The 16,297-nt window shown below is 41.0% G+C and overlaps 1 protein-coding gene across 1 annotated transcript in view; it reads right to left on the reverse strand.

Moving 5' to 3' along the window:
- Window positions 1-15,288, reverse strand: part of LOC121938308 (3'-5' RNA helicase YTHDC2-like) — a 35,497-nt gene extending 20,209 nt beyond the window's left edge. Inside the window, exons 1-12 of the mRNA XM_088070998.1 lie at window positions 15,161-15,288; window positions 14,109-14,274; window positions 13,827-13,917; window positions 11,989-12,185; window positions 10,414-10,616; window positions 5,538-5,704; window positions 3,788-3,890; window positions 3,180-3,336; window positions 2,500-2,604; window positions 2,241-2,386; window positions 1,265-1,400; window positions 448-574 (exon numbers count right to left, since the gene is read on the reverse strand). Of these exons, the coding sequence (XP_087927124.1) occupies window positions 448-574; window positions 1,265-1,400; window positions 2,241-2,386; window positions 2,500-2,604; window positions 3,180-3,336; window positions 3,788-3,890; window positions 5,538-5,704; window positions 10,414-10,616; window positions 11,989-12,185; window positions 13,827-13,917; window positions 14,109-14,268 (1,592 nt within the window). The 5' untranslated portion in view covers window positions 14,269-14,274; window positions 15,161-15,288. The remainder of the gene's footprint in view (window positions 1-447; window positions 575-1,264; window positions 1,401-2,240; window positions 2,387-2,499; window positions 2,605-3,179; window positions 3,337-3,787; window positions 3,891-5,537; window positions 5,705-10,413; window positions 10,617-11,988; window positions 12,186-13,826; window positions 13,918-14,108; window positions 14,275-15,160) is intronic.
- Between the last annotated feature and the right edge of the window lie 1,009 nt (window positions 15,289-16,297).

A 16,297-nucleotide genomic window follows, 5' to 3' on the forward strand; every position in this document is an offset into this window, starting at 1 on the left:
CAACAGCCTGAAGAAATATTGCACATTTCACATTTTAACTGGAGATTGTGCTCGCTCTTTGTATTGTGTGATAGTTGTATTTGTCTGTCTGTATTTATTGTTGTGACCTTGTTTTAAGCTGCTCTCTTGGCCAGGTCACTCTTCGAAAAGAGATTTTAAATCTCAATGAGTCTTTTACCTGGTTAAATAAAGGATATATAAAACAAAACCATGTGACAGGTATGGCTTTAAGAGTGGAAAATGTAGTGGCTTGAGGAATAAATTTGCAGCTTGTACAGCTACATTATTTGCAATATTGTGAAGTCACCTGGAGGTGTGAAAAAATCCCTCAAGTAAAAGCCTGTGATGTATGCCTCCTCTATTTCTATAGACAATGAAAGGAGTAGTGAATCACTGTGAGACTTCATATAGCATCAGCTTGGTAACATCACATGGTGGATGACCTACCATCCATTGGATGCCTTAATGTTGATGTCTGCCCCCATACTGAGCAGCTGCTCCAGCTGAGTGAAGAGCCCTCGGCCTGCTGCCACCATCAGAGGCGTGGCCCCTGTCTCACTGTGCCTGTAGTCCACTGGGTAAAAGAACACAAGTTTGAAAAAACAGCTAGCGCCTTCATATCTTACATCCATTCATTATCTGTACCCATGATTTATGTTCTGACAGCACAGGGCCACCACTAAAATATTCACTGTCAAAGGAGAAAAATTAAAATGTTGGGGATGACATGTTTTTGCAGCAAAAGATGTTTTTTGCTGAGAGTTAGGAAAAAAGGTACCACTCTCTTGAAAGTATGGTAAACATGAAGCAAGACTCAGAAGACGATTAGCATAGCTTAGCATAAAAACTGGAAGCAGGAGAAAACAGCCAGCAGGCCTGTACAAAATTTATAAATACACATAACACCTCAAAGAGTTGTGGTTTTATGGGCAGTTATGCACTATCAACAGTTTAAAGTGTACAATATGGATAAAATGCTCTATGCTTTATATGTAATCTTGTAAGCTGAAAACTGCTGATGGATAATATAACAGACAGGACTGTGTAATCCATATACCTGACAAATGAAGGCACACCTTCACATTGAAGAAATCACACATCTTCTATTACATGTACATTATCCGCTGGAATTTTGATCACCATAGTAGCATGTGCAAAGTGACAGTGACCATTCTAATAGTGTTTAAATGCCAGTTTTTCAAAGTTGTATAGTGAATGATTCTGGAAAGGTGAGTGAGAGAGAGCTCAGCCCTGAGAGTCATACCGTTAACATTTTCATAGAGAATGAGGTTGAAGAGTCGAATGAAAGCATCCTCGTCTTCGTTGAGGAAAGCGTTGGAGATGCTGGAGTCCATCTCCCTCTGCACCCACAGCTCCAGCTGCTCTGTCTCATTCTCATGCTGGAACACAAAATTGGACACTGACTCAACCTGGTGCACATTCAACAGCCATTTTTAAAGAAAGATCCCATATAACTACAATAAAGAAGATCTGCTATTATGATGGATTCACTTTTTCTTTTTCTTAGAAAAAAGTACAATAAAATCAACAAAACAATGGCGGCATAGTGTTGCATCAGTGTGTAATTTTACTGGTACTATGAAGCAAAACCAGCACAAAATGTAACAACAGTGTTTAATGTCTAGTGTCATTTTAAATAGATGTCAGTTTGGCTCTGTAACTGCCTCCCTACCATTTCCCCCATGTTTTTAAAAGAGATTAAACCAATTTTCTCAAGTTTCAATGAGTTCAACAGCTTGTGAAAGGCATCTGAATGAAGAACAAGAAAACTGATGTCCATTCTGGTTTAAAAGGGTAAAATTATCTTTGTGTTTCAACACTGATGGGTATAGGGAGGTAATTTTTGTATCTATATAATTATGCAGACATAATGTCAACACTTTATTTCCATTGTAGAGTAATTTGGAACTCAGGGTTTTTACAGTAGAGACAGCATTATTGTGCAGGCCCCACTAATATAAAAATAAATTATTACATTTCAAAAAAGATATAATAGCAGGCTTATTAAGCTTCAACAGCGAACAAGCAGTGCTGCTATGTCAGATAGCAGAGGCCACAATTCTAATAAGCCACACAGTTCAATTATCTTGCAAATACATCGATAACAAGATGGGATGCTCAACATTAAAATACTGGTCTTGATCAGACCTACTGAAGCAGTGCACAGAGAGTGGTGTGTGTCTGTGTGATTGTGTGTGTTGAGTGTGTTGGTTTACCACCTTGCTGGAGGTGTTGTCCACTCTGTCCAAGGAGCTGCTGTCCTGGAGGCAGCCTGAGGCAGACACAAGGGTTCCCTGTCCCTCCTCAACATTACTGTTCTCCACTGCCTTACACCACTCTGTCAAATGTTTCTGCTCCCTCTCCTCTGAGAACCAGAGCAAGTGATACACAGCAGAGATTACCACAAAACCAGATGGAACACTGTGATGTATTTTTTTGATTCAGTCTGACTCAGTGGACAAATTGACAAGGCCATACTTCTCTGTATGTCTTCCTTGTATTTCCTTATGTCCTTGTTAAAGCCTGTCAGCCTCAGAATGTCCTCCAGGAAGAGTTCCTTCACTTCAAACTGTCTTCCTTTGACTAAAAGTAGAAAACAAAACTACACAGATGAAGCTTGCACTACATTTTGCATAGTTATCTCTTTGTGCCACTTAATGGTACATTATGCTTGTGGTATCAGCAATTTGAAATTAGCAAAAAATTGAGTATTTATGTGTGCAACATAGTGGTATTCCCCCATTTGCATTCTAATTGGACTAACGAGATAATACAGTATCTCAGATATTATTTCCAAGGGCCTGCTCTGAAATTCAATGTGGCAACCTTTCTTGACATTTGTAGAAAACAACTGAAAGTAGAGAATGTAAGCAAATAATATGCATCAGCTTTTGACTGTTTTATGGTTGTGTGTTTGTGTTGTTGATTTGTGTATTTTTCCTCTTCAATATGTGAGTGGTGTAGGTCTGTGGTGCTGGTTTGGGTACATAGGATTAGATAAAATATAGTGTACTGTTTCTATATTGTGAGAATTAGACTTTTCACTGCATCTTATCCACCTGTCACGTGGAAGCCAACTAACATGCAAACAACACTACTAAGGAATCAAACGTTTTAAAGCAGCAACAGCTGGTATGAACTGAGTAAGCAGGATTTACGGTGGATAACGGGGCAGGAACCAAAATACTGAAGGAACAGGTCTATATCCAGAGCTGCACTGGAGAGAATCAGCTTCAGCGTGGGGATCGTCTGAAGCACATCCCGCATCTTAGTGAGGAGGAAATCAGTCAGACCATCACGCTCGTGCACCTCGTCCTGTCAAAACAGCAAGTCACTTTAACATGGTGTGTTCTCTCAGTGAGTCCAAAACAAGAGTCAAACTGTGAACTTAAACACCTTTTAAGTAGAACTTTATCATCCCCTGAGGATATTGTTTTGTTGCCCTCCAGTGGTTAAACCTTTCACCTTGCAACAGTGATGTTTTTTAATTAAACTTTTTTAATAAGACATTTTGGCAAGACAGCAAAAACAAATAAGGCACAAATGCAATGTAAGCTTGCAGCAGTGATGTACTGGCAGGCTGCAGGACCCGCTGACGTCACTGCTGGGTGTGCTTAAACATATTTCAACCAGAGAGGGCAGCAAAACACTGCTTATCAGACAGATGTTGCTCTTCAAAGAACAAGCCCAGCTTCATGCAGATGTATTCCATAAAATGGGATTACAGAGTGAAGGTGTCCTGTTTACTGTTAGTGTTGATACTCACCACGATGACATGTGTGACAGTTATCATGCTGGCATCTCCAGCCATCAACGTTCTGAGGAACACTCCACTGGTGCAAAAGGTCAGAAGTGTCTTTGGGGAGACCCTGAACAGTTACAAGAAAAATGTACATATTGAGCAACTAAATTGCTTCACAATCTCCCAAATGTAAGACAGGAGAATGAGATAGTTGACTTGGGTTTAGGAACAGAGCCACACTTCAAACGCTTCTCTCATCACCTACGAAGAACCTTTTTTAAACATGAAATATTGGCTTCATCTGTGGAAGAAAGGGATATTTGTCTTTGACCTAAAGGATCCTCAAAGCTTTGATCACACATGACAACACGTTTAGTGCAAGAATTTGAACTTCTTTCTCAAAAGCTCTTTGTTTTTACACAACTATCTGTCACACTTTTCAGCCAACCTGACTTGTACATCCATCCCAGACTAGCACGACTCATGACTCCCTGTCCCACCTATATCCCCTTCCTCTAAGCCAATAATTATTCCTGAACAAGGGCCCTTTGATTTCCATGATGTGGAAAACACAGACTGAATCAGGGAATTAGAAGTGATTTTTTCACAGCTAAGCTGAATGTACAGCAAAAACTGTGCTCCTGTGTTTGATGTCATTTACAGGCACGCTGCTTCTGTCCTCTGTTCTCTGTGTGGGTGTTTCAGCGAGGGCAGGTTCAGCTCCTCCACACACACCGGGCAGACATCGCAGGGAGAACACTGGGTCAGTTGTCACAGAGACTTTGCTTTGCTCTGCCTGTCTTTGCTTACACCTTTAGTGTCGGCTGGTTTGACCACCGAGATGTGAGTGACAGCAAGCTTGATCACAGTTTTTTTCACCATCAGCCAAGCTTGCTGTGTTCAGGATTACTTAGGACACTGAACAAAGTGAAAGCTTTGTTGAGTATTTGTGATGTTTGAGAAACACAAAGCTTTTTTGCTACATAAATTGACCAGAGGCTTTTTTGTATGATACTGATTTCAAATGTGCGCCATTCTATTCAAAATGAAACACTAACAAACTATTTATAATACTAAGACATAAGAGTGAGTTCCAACAACATAGTATGAGGATTTAGAAATACCCAACAGCCCCAAAATGCATTGCGGCTCCTCTGACTATCCAATGGCCCATTAGGAAGAAGGCAGTGGAAATAATTAACCATTGGTTAAAAGAATTGAAAATGATGGTGAGTGCATGGATGTGCAGTTAAGAGGAAAAAGGTGGGAGCTCACATACTGTACTGTTGTAATGTTTGTCATTTTAATTGGACTTAAATAATACTAGAAAACATCACATTAAGTGGAAGAAGTAATGTGGATTTTCATTTGTGATAAACAATTTTTATTCAACAGTACCCCAGGCGGCAAAGTTGATACAGTCATGTGATCCGGTGAAGACGTGTTGCTCGAGTATCATTCAGTGTCTGCTGGTAATGCCATACTTAACTGTTTATTTAGTGAGCAGTACTTACATACTATTTGAGTATGCAGTATGCAGTAATTAGTATGCAATTTCAAACATAACCTGTGTGAGTGAGTGTGCATGTGTGTGTACCTGTTTTATTGTGTTTAACTGGACTCTAAGCCAAGTTGGCAGATATACTGATTGACAGTTACTGCAGCTCATCCTTGAACTGAACAACTTGCTCTAAGTGTACATTATTAACATAAGATTATAACATCAATCTTTAGTGTGTTTCTAGCAAAGATAAAAGGCTGTTATCTGATCTACCTGCTTTCCAGTCTGACGTGATAGCCCACAGTCTGGCCCACACTCTCTCCTCTCTCAGCTGCTACTCTCTCAGCCACAGCAATGGCGGCCAGGCGCCTGGGCTGAGTGCAGAAGATCCTGCATGGCTCTCCATTCCTGCTGTACTCATCCAGCAGGAACTGTGGGATCTGGGCAACACACAATGACCCTGGATTACCTTTACAGAGTTCACTCTATGGCTTCATCTTTACCACATATATACTGAACAGCTGTCCAGCGGATATACAAAGGATTTAGTCCCTCCAACAACATTAGAGCTTTTAATACAAAGAAATGAGAAGATAAACCATCCCCTCTCAAGATCCTGTGATCTTGTATTTATGTCAAAATGTTTCTAAAGTAGAGGGTTTAATCAGTGAAACAGCTCCATATGTAATTAATAATTTGAATTTTAACAAATGGGGACATCCTGGTAGCCTAATGATTACAGCACAATACCAAACAACCACAATGTCCATAATGTAATAATAATAATAATAATAATAATAATAATAATAATAATAATAATAATAATAATAACTTTATTTGTATAGCACTTTCAACTCAAAGTGCTTTACAGAAACACACAACAGATAAAACCATAAGGCAATAACGGATAAAAACAATGACTAAGAATTAAAAACAATGGCTAAGAATTTAAAACAATGGCTAAGCATAAGAACAGTGGCTAAGAGATAAAAACCATGACTAAGAAAAATAAAAATAAAAATAAAAACAGTGGCTAAGAAAAAAAAACAAAAGCCAAGATAAAATAATGGCTAAGAACTGGTTAGGAGTCATATACCATAGAAAACAAGTGGGTCTTTAACTTAACTTTGAACACCTCTACTGTGCAAGCTTGCCGTATGTCAGTGGGGAGAGCATTCCATAAAGACGGTGCACGGGAATGAAAAGCCCGTGCACCGACTGTCCTCTTTTTAGTTCTAGCGACAGTCAGCAGACCCGTCCCCTGAGAGCGCAAGGACCTTGCTGGTTCGTATGGAACAACCAGTTCCTTTAAATATGATGGTCCAATGCCATTCACAGCTTTATAAGTTAAAAGAAGTGTCTTAAAATCAGCTCTAATATGAACTGGAAGCCAATGGAGAGAAACTAGCACTGGAGTAATATGATCATATTTTTTTGCTCCTGTCAGAATGCGAGCTGCTGCATTTGAACCATTTGTAGGCTGTGAAAGCTCTTCTTTGGCAAGCCAGACAGGAGAGCGTTACAATAATCCAGTCTTGAAAACACAAATGAGTGAATAAGAACCTCGGCATCATTAAAGGACAACAAAGAGCGGATCTTAGCAATCCTCCTAAGATGGAAGAAGGCTATTTTTGTCACCTCTCGTATGTGGGAGACAAATGTAAGAGACTGATCAAAGGTCACGCCAAGGTTTTTAACAGTGTCCTTGCACTGAATGATGCCATCATCTAAGGTGCAGACAGCGATGTTGTTTAGATGATTTAGTCTCCCTGAACCAATCACCATCATCTCAGTCTTGTCCGAATTTAAACATAGGAAGTTTGCTGCCAGCCAGCTCTTCACCGCAGCCAAACAGGCCTCAAGCTTCAGTATATCCGAGCAACTGTCAACAGTAATTGGTGCATACAGTTGCAGGTCGTCCGCATAACAATGGAAGGCAATCCCGAAAGAACGTATAACATCACCCAATGACCCCAAGTATAAAGAAAACAACAAAGGACCAAGAACAGACCCCTGTGGAACCCCATACCTGACTGTCCGCTTCTCCGATATTACATTGTTGTGTTGGACACACTGAGATCTGTCGGACAAATATGATTTTAACCACTCGAACACTCTGCCTGAGATTCCATACATGTTTTTAAGCCTGTCAAGCAATATACCGTGATCCACAGTCTCAAAGGCAGCGCTTAGGTCCAACAGTAGAAGAACTGATGTTGAGCCTGAGTCAGTTGCCAATAGCAAATCATTCAGGACCTTTGTGAGTGCTGTTTCTGTAGAGTGATGGGACCGAAATGCAGACTGTAGTGGCTCAAAGTAATTACTGCGTGACAAGAAATTCACAAGTTGTTTTGAGACAACTTTCTCAAGGACCTTAGACAGAAATGCCAGATTTGAGACTGGCCTGTAGCTTACCAAGGAATTCGGGTCCAGACCTGGTTTCTTTAGTAAGGGTTTGACCACTGCGGATTTGAAACAGGCAGGGAAAACTCCAGTAGAAAATAATAAATTCACGATAAAAAGAACATAGGGACCCAGAGTTGCCCATAACTCCTTAATGACCCAGGCTGGTAAAGGATCTAACAGGCATGTGGTAGCTCTAGACGACAAAACAATTTTAGTCAGCTCTACTAGTGAGGTGGACTCAAACTCGGAGAAACCCTGTCCAGAAAAAGAGGGAGGGTTGACATCAGGAGTTAATACACCATTAGATGACTGGGGAATTCTGGCTCTAATAGCAGCTACCCTTTCATCAAAATAATCAGCAAAGTCAAAGGCAGATATTTCTGTTCCATCATTTTGCTTGTGGCCTTCTGTCAATTGAGCCACAGTGGCAAACAGGACTCTAGGGTTGTGTTTATTCTCGACTATCAACGCCGAATAATAATTTGCCTTTGCTGCTGCCATTGTAGTCTGATATGCGGACAGGTTTTCGTGCCACCATTGAAAATGCACCTCCAGTCTAGAGCTGCGCCACTGGTGTTCAGCTTTCCTACAGATCTTTCTAAGAGCTAATAGATTCATTTAGCCAGTCATTTAGCCAGGGTGCGTAGCTCTTATGATGGCACCTTCGAACCTTTGCTGGTGCTACCAGATTAAGCAAGTCGTGGAGAGTGGTATTTAGATTATCCACAAGACTGTCTAAAGAAAGGGTCTGACTAAAAATCTGATTAACAGCATCAGGCAGTCGTGAACACAGATCGGTCAATGCATTGGTGCTAATATAACGAGACAAATGTGTTCCCTGCAACTTAGTCTCTGAGCCCTTAGGCTTAGGAAGTAGGACATTAAAAACAATCCCGAAGTGATCAAACATTGGTAGTTGACAGATTTCATCTATTGACACAGATAGTCCATATCCTAGGACTAAATCCAGAGTGTGTCCCTGTTGATGAGTTGGACTAGACACAAACTGTGTAAGATTAAAAGATTCAATGATATTTAAAAAGTCCTTAACTAATGGTTTATCAGGACAACAGATGTGCATATTCATATCTCCCACGATCAGAATTCTGTCATAAAGTGGGACAAATCTAGATAAAAGATCTGCAAACTCAGATATAAAATTCACATTATACTTAGGGGGACGATAGATTACAGCCATCAAACAGACACATGGTTTGTCCATTGTAAAAAGCTGGAACTCAAAACTGGTAAAAGCAGCATCATGAGAAATCCGCTTGCATTTAAAAGCATCACTGTAAACAGAAGCCACGCCCCCTGCTCGTCCAGTCAGTCTGGGAGTGCTGAAGAAAGTGGTGTTGGGAGGACAAAGTTCTGATAGAGCAGTCACTTCACCCTCACGCATCCATGTCTCAGTCAAGAACATAAACTGCAGGTCGTGGGACTCATAAAAGTCATGAAGGATAAAAGTCTTTTGAGACAGTGATCGAACATTCAGAAGGGCCATACGCATTTTCACTTCTTCACCGACAGCTGCCGGCACAACAGCGGGTATCCGCAAGTTATCCAGACACGCCCCGCCCCCTCCTCGCAGCTCCGCCCCTCTCCAGCTGGGGAAAAACAGCTGATCGGGCTGTAGATCAGTCGGACAGACCAGTCGAATCCACCGCAATCGATAGGTTAGATCCACGTCGCCAATCCAGGCAGCAGCAGCAACCCGGAAAGATTCCCTCCGCGCCCTCGCTTTTATCTTTGTAATCGCCACATGTATTCCTGCTCACGTACCACGAGCACGTTTGCGCCTCCTGCGCCTCCTAATGTGCAGCGGATAAGGAAGCTCGTGGCGCCGTACCGCCTCCGGTACCGTGGCCAGGTGAGGAGGTAAACTTAACGCCTGCTCTCCACCAGTAACATGGGAGAGCTTTCCCAAAGAATTCAGGATGTTAAAAAGCACATGGCGCTCATAAACCAGTAGCGATTTGGTATTCTTAGCAAGCAATGACACCACTAAACATACAATAAGCACGTAAACACAGAGCGACGGACGGCGTGCCCTGACAGTCGGCGCCATCTTGCATCAATCAAAAATGATTAGGTAATTTAATTTTTTTTTAATGTGATTTCTGATGGGGAGCATTGCTGCACTGTCCAAGAAGAACAATCACAATGTATGACTAGAATTACCGCCTCACAGTTATATGCCTCCGCACATCGGTCAAACTGCGCTTAAATTTACATCTTGTCTGTGAACACATGGATGCTTCAAAAATTCAGTATCTGACCAAATGTCTCCCCTTCCGCTCCTGAGATATGTGAGATATGATGTTGAATAATGGACCGAAAAGTGCTTTTGCAAAGCTTTATGATGTTACAGTGAAGCTGACCTTTGACCTTTTGGATATAAATGTCAGCACTTCAACTTCATTATATCCCATTAGGTATTTGTGTGAAACTTTGTCATCATCAGTGTATTAGTTCTTGAGTTTTGGCTAAAAACATGTTTTGTGAGGTCACAGTGACCCTGTCAATTATCTTTAACCTCCAAATTCTAATCAGTTTCTCTGCTGAGTCCAAGGGAACAGGTTTCTCGCCTGATGAAAAGCCACAGGATCAAAAAAGTGATTTGGGCTTATCCTCTGGGGATCATGTATATTTGTGTTTAATTCTATCACAGTGAGTTTGGTAGTTGCTGAGATACTTGAGTAGGGACCACAGTCTTGGAGCATCTTTCTCTGGTATAACCCACCTGTGTAGTCTTCCCAGAGCCAGTCTCTCCCACTACCAGCACCACTCTGTTTCCTCTGATGAGCTGAACGATCTCCTCCTGGCGTTCATGCACTGGCAGAGAGCATCGGAAACTGTCCAGTTCTGATGGACTCCTCCTCTGAGGCACCATGGGTATGCCGTTGTTTAGGCGCCCGCTCGCCCTGTTCCTGTCATAACTATTGTCTGAGGAAAGAAGGGGATCACATGATTCTGTGCAACACACCCTTTAGACTTGACACTCAGATACATTTTGGATCTTGAAATGCTTAGGCATGGTTTCATGCTATGATGACGTAGACTGGTTGTTGTCCTGACATTACTGTATACATCATATTGGAATTACATTGGAATTAGGGCTGGGTGAGAAAACAATCTAGAAAAAGCAGCATGATAAAATTCTCATCAATAATGATAAGCTTTGGACAATTTTACTTCATAGTGCTAGCTCTAATAGCCTATCACACAGAAGAAATAAACACATCGACAGCGAGTCAGTCTGCTGGTTCTGGCCTGCATGTCAAAGTGCACGCCCAGTTCCTTCCAAAAAACATGTGAGCTACCATTGAACAAAGCTCTAAGAACAAGGGAAAAGAGGTCCACAAAAATGTCACCCTTTTCCATCACCTCGCAAGGTACCATCCCAGCGACTGCATTCTAAAGTTTAACTTATGAACCCTCTGGTATCTTTGATATTATGACATTATTATGATTTTTATTATGTCTTCAAACTGGCAGCATTATCAAATTCTGTTTTGTGATAAATGTCAATATTGATCAATATGGATGATAAATGGATAATAATACTGTGATCATATGTTTGCCATATGACCCAGCTCTCACTGGAATATGTGTAATGTATCACTGAATATGGCAGGGGTTTTTCAAAGTGTGGGCGAGTGAGCCTCCCCTCAGAGAACATAAGACCAGCTTTATAGAGATGTGGGGAAACTCAGTCTCCACAGACAGCCAAAAGTGAACAAGTGGCACATCACTCATCTTTTGTGTCAAGTGAGGTTGTTTTTGTTTGACGTTTAATCTCATCCATGTTTGTCACTGTGTGTATGTGTGCTTTAGTGTATGTATACTTGGGTGTATGTGTGTGGATAAGAACCATTTGGTCCGTCTGTATGCCATGTTAATTATGTGTAATACTGTAATTAAATGAGAAACAGACCACGGTGGGGATGTATCACTCATGTAACGAGTGTTATCGGGATGAGGCACATAAATGAGAAAACAGAGCTGGCAGAATATGGAATGTAGTTTAGATCTATCTTTTGGGAGTTTTATGGTTTCCCACTGAGTTACAGTGACACTGGACACAGAGGCTGACAGAGGGAAGACCTCTGTAGAGTTATTCATTTTTCCATCATGTAGCCCAGAGAAGAAAGATGGAAGATTAACATTTTTTACAACAGGTGGCCAGGGTAGACAGCAGCCCAGAGGAAGCAGGCGGCGACAATTTGGTTAATTTTCTCACAGAGTGGATGATATTCTCACATCTGTGTCAGTGTTACTGCAAAGTCCTAGTTTAAACACAGACGCTGACACTTACCGGCTTCAGCAGCCACAGACGTGCCACTTCTGCTGTTGGGCTGCATGTTTATGCGTCCCTTGTTGCTGATGGGGAACCTCTGAAGTAGGCTGCGGATGAAATGTAAGGAATTGTGGGAGACTGTGAGGACCATGGCTGGCCGAGGTTTGTCTGAACTGGCCCTCTTCCTGACGGTGAGGAAACGATTTGTTTTTTTCCTAAAGGAGAGAAAAATTCCTGAGATTAATTTATATCACTTCAAACTGATTCAAATGCCAGAAAAACGGCCCTCTGCCTCTTAGAGTGGTCTTTCTTTTGCATTACTTTTGGTACTATCAAAAACTTAAAACTTGACTTGACATACTAACTGTTTTTAAAGGCAAATAGATCTGTACATCAATGGCAAAGCAATGAAAAGGAATGTTTTATTTATTAAATTGACCTTTAGGTCAATTTCATACAATGAAAATAAGATAGGTCCCAAAATAGAGCCTTGAGGAACCCCACAACTGATACACACTGTGGTAATGGTAAATGGTAAATGGACTATACTTGTATAGCGCTTTTCTAGTCTTATTGACCACTCAAAGCGCTTTAACACTACATGTCACATTCACCCATTTACACACACATTCACAAACTGGCGGCCGAGGCTTCCGTACAAGGTGCCACCTGCTACTCAGGTCACACTCTGATGACGCAGCATCTGGAGCAATTTGGGGTTCAGTATCTTGCCCAAGGATACTACGGCATGTTGCCAGGAGGAGCTGGGTATTGAACTGCTGACCTTCCGATTAGAAATGACCCACTCTGCCTCTGAGCCACAGCCGCCCCGTAGAATGGTGACTATGGTGAGCAGGCTTGTAGGGCTGGCAGATTTGTTAGATCAGTATAACTGAAAAGAAGACTGCTGTCTTAAACTTCCTTAATATTGTGATTACCATTAATCTCCAGCAGCAACACAAGTAGCCAGAGCGGATCTTGCATCATGCATCTCACAGGTGTTGCAGTCAACACGTGGCACCTCTATAGCCAATGCTGCCCAACTGAAAACACACTTTTGGGCTACAATGTAGTCTACAGCAGCTATGTGTTAAGGCTTCAACGTTACCCCATAACCCCTGAACACAGAACCACAAATGCAGCTTTTCTGTAAAAGAACTCCTTCAGTGAGAGTGAGTGTATACCTTGGTATATTACTCATTAGAGCTGGGCAGTAAAAAAAATATTTTATCATATCGAGATGTGAGACTATATATCATCTTAGATATTTGCTATTGTTATATCGTGATGTGGAATAAATGGTGTTTTTTCCTGATTTTAAAGATTGCATTACAGTTAAGTGATGTACAGTACTTTCCTCAACTTATCAGACAGTACTACTTGTTTTAATACTAATCTTTACCGACTTTATACCGTCATTATATCTACATTACTAATGATTATTAATCAAAAATAGAATTGTGTTAATACTTTCTCAAAGTATCCCTACAGTCCTACAATATTGTGACATCAAAGAGGGAATTTGGTAAAAAAAAAAAAAAAAGTGATGTCTATTCTGTCCTCCAATTTGACCATTAACAAGGTGCTTTTGAGATTTAAAAATATCGAGATATATGTTGTGTATCAAGGTATAGACTACAAATATCACAATATAATTTTCAGCCCATATCAACCAGCCCTATTACTCATGTCACTTTCAGTCCTGTCGATGTGAGGGTCTAAGGACAGAGGGATGTCGAATGCTTTAAAGCCCTCTGAGCCAAGTTATGATTCGTGACAATGGGTTTTATAAAGCAAAATTCCTCAGAGAGATTCTCAGATATCTGATGAGCACACGTCCTGGTGGAGGAACTCACCCTTTGCTCTTCGAGATGTAACCCAGGGATCGTGCCATTTGATGAACGAAAGCCCTCTCAGTGCGGGTGAAGGAGGAGGGAAATTCCACCTCTGCTCAGTCAGGGACAGGAAAGAGGAAATGTAAGGACACCCAACTACAACCCTCATAAGTTCCTGCTCACACTGGGACAGGTAGTGATTATGAAGGTGGTCATATATGTGGTAACGACTACTAATGTTGCCGAAGGCTTACCACACAGAAGTGGTCTACTCTTATACAAAACAATAAAAACAGTTGATACCGTTCTCGTCACTGTAGGAAAACCTCTCCAGACAGAGACTGACTGCGATCTTGACTTCTTCATCAATATGAATTCCTTCGAGGCGGCTGGAGATGGAGCTCAAGGGTGGTGCACTTCGGCTCTTGGATGGTTTCTGTGTTGCTGTACCAGAGTACGCCATGTTGCACTGCAGTACAACAAGAATTCATCTTACCACAGGAAGAGCAGGAATTTTTACGACCAAATTTGACAGAAATACAGGCCTATCTATTGATTCCAACAAAAATTCTCAGATCTTGACCACTATGTAAAATCTGCATCAGAGCCTGGTGCTCTTGAATGGTATGCAACAACAGAGCCTTTGCCAGAGGTACAGTGTCACTTCAGTGCATAAGTATAAATCCCACTGTCTTCCACACAAGACTGACAAGATGCAATGACAGGCGTATGAAATGATGTATGTCTCAGTCCTAGCAGCGCCCTAACATCTTTCAAAATGATGTCTGCACCAAGTTTAAGAGACAGGGACTGAATAAGTAAGAAATCGTGCTGCTTTCTACTGTTTACAAGTCGGTTTTCAGATCTGTCAGATCTGACATCGAACTTTGGTGACAAACGAGAAAAAACACCTCACAGCTCTGACGAAGCTTTGCTGCCTGTTTTCCTCCGCTTTTAAAAATATGCCTTTATTTTGGTGGGAAAGTGGTATATAGGAAAAGGGGTAGTTGAGCTATATGACACGACTTACACTTGTTATATTGTGCTTTATATTCAGTTACAACAAATGCTACAGTAGTAAGTAAGTAGTAAGTAGTTAGACAGTAGTAGTTATTAGCTAGCCTGAACATTGCTGTGGTTTAACGATACTTTAATGAGCTGTTAATGCGCTTCTCCAAAACTGGCTCGTGAGTTTCGCTTCACCAGTAACATTGACGTCAAAGAAACTGAAACACTCAACTAACTTGGCTAAGCTCCAGTTAGCTGACAGGCTAAGAGACACATCAGGAGGAGACGGCTGTCTCCAAGTCTCTGGTCAGCCTCGGCATTTAAACTCATGCCCGCAGATACTGTACCTTCAATAGCAAACAGCTTTCACGGTGATCTCACGCAAACATCAGCAGAGTGGGTGATGCCGGGATGGACTGGCTGTATTGAACGTTTCCGCGGGGTCCTTTTTCCCTGCACACCAAACGAAAGTACATCCGGTCCGACTCTTTCAGAATTAAATGACGCATCATAGGTGGCTGTGTCCACACTTTCCTACTACGTCCGTAATTATGTCAAACCTTACGTAGACTTTAAAACTTTATTTTACGAAGTCAACTTATCACATAGCCCTGAGATTATGAAACAAAAACGATTAACAGGCTTAAGATTGTATATGAGTTAGGCCTGTATTTGGACTTCCAAAATAAAAGCACAGTCATATATGCATTCTGTATGCTTGTCATTGGTTAAGCCTTTGTAACCTCAGCAAACTGACTTAATTTCTCTCAGACAGAGGGTTAGAAAGCATTGAACAATCTAAGTAGATATGGCCGAAAGAGCAGCATTTGTTTAAAAATGAAGAAAAGGAAGAAGAAGAGGAAGAAGAAGAAGAAACGACAAATTACCTGAACATACAACATATATAAATATATATATATATATGCATATATAAATATATACATCACACACACACACACAAATATTATACACACATACCTCTATACAGGCATCTGATGCAGCACATCAAAACTGATGTCCATCCAGGTTCATCCAAATAACTTCAATAACTGAGTAAAACTTGTGCTTGTGGAACATTTACTGGAGATACTCAGTGCTGGTGGTGTGCAAACAAGGTCATGACCTTTAATATTAACTATAAATTTCAGTAGGTCAGCTGACAGAGTAACATTTCCCCACTGTTCACTTTGGGAGCATGTTTACCTGCTCGCAAGTTTGGTGTGTAATGTGTGTTGTCAGTAATAGGTAGCAGTTTAAATAGGGGATTCATTAATTAATTAGTAATTAATTAAAATTGTTACTTAATTGATAAATCAGTACCAAAATACGTAACTATAACTCATAAAAAAAGTTATGACTCAGAAACATGAATTGGTATAAAGATGAAGTGGAGTAATGGGACTCAATTTCGGCTATCAGGAACAATAAGTTTACATTAAAAATTAGAGTTTAAAAACCTCGGAGCACCACCCATTAAAATAGAA

The sequence above is a fragment of the Plectropomus leopardus genome, chromosome 20 (genome assembly GCF_026936395.1).
Source record: "Plectropomus leopardus strain MGB_pleo_1.0 chromosome 20, ASM2693639v1, whole genome shotgun sequence".
In the NCBI taxonomy this organism is placed as follows: Eukaryota; Metazoa; Chordata; class Actinopteri; order Perciformes; family Serranidae; genus Plectropomus; species Plectropomus leopardus.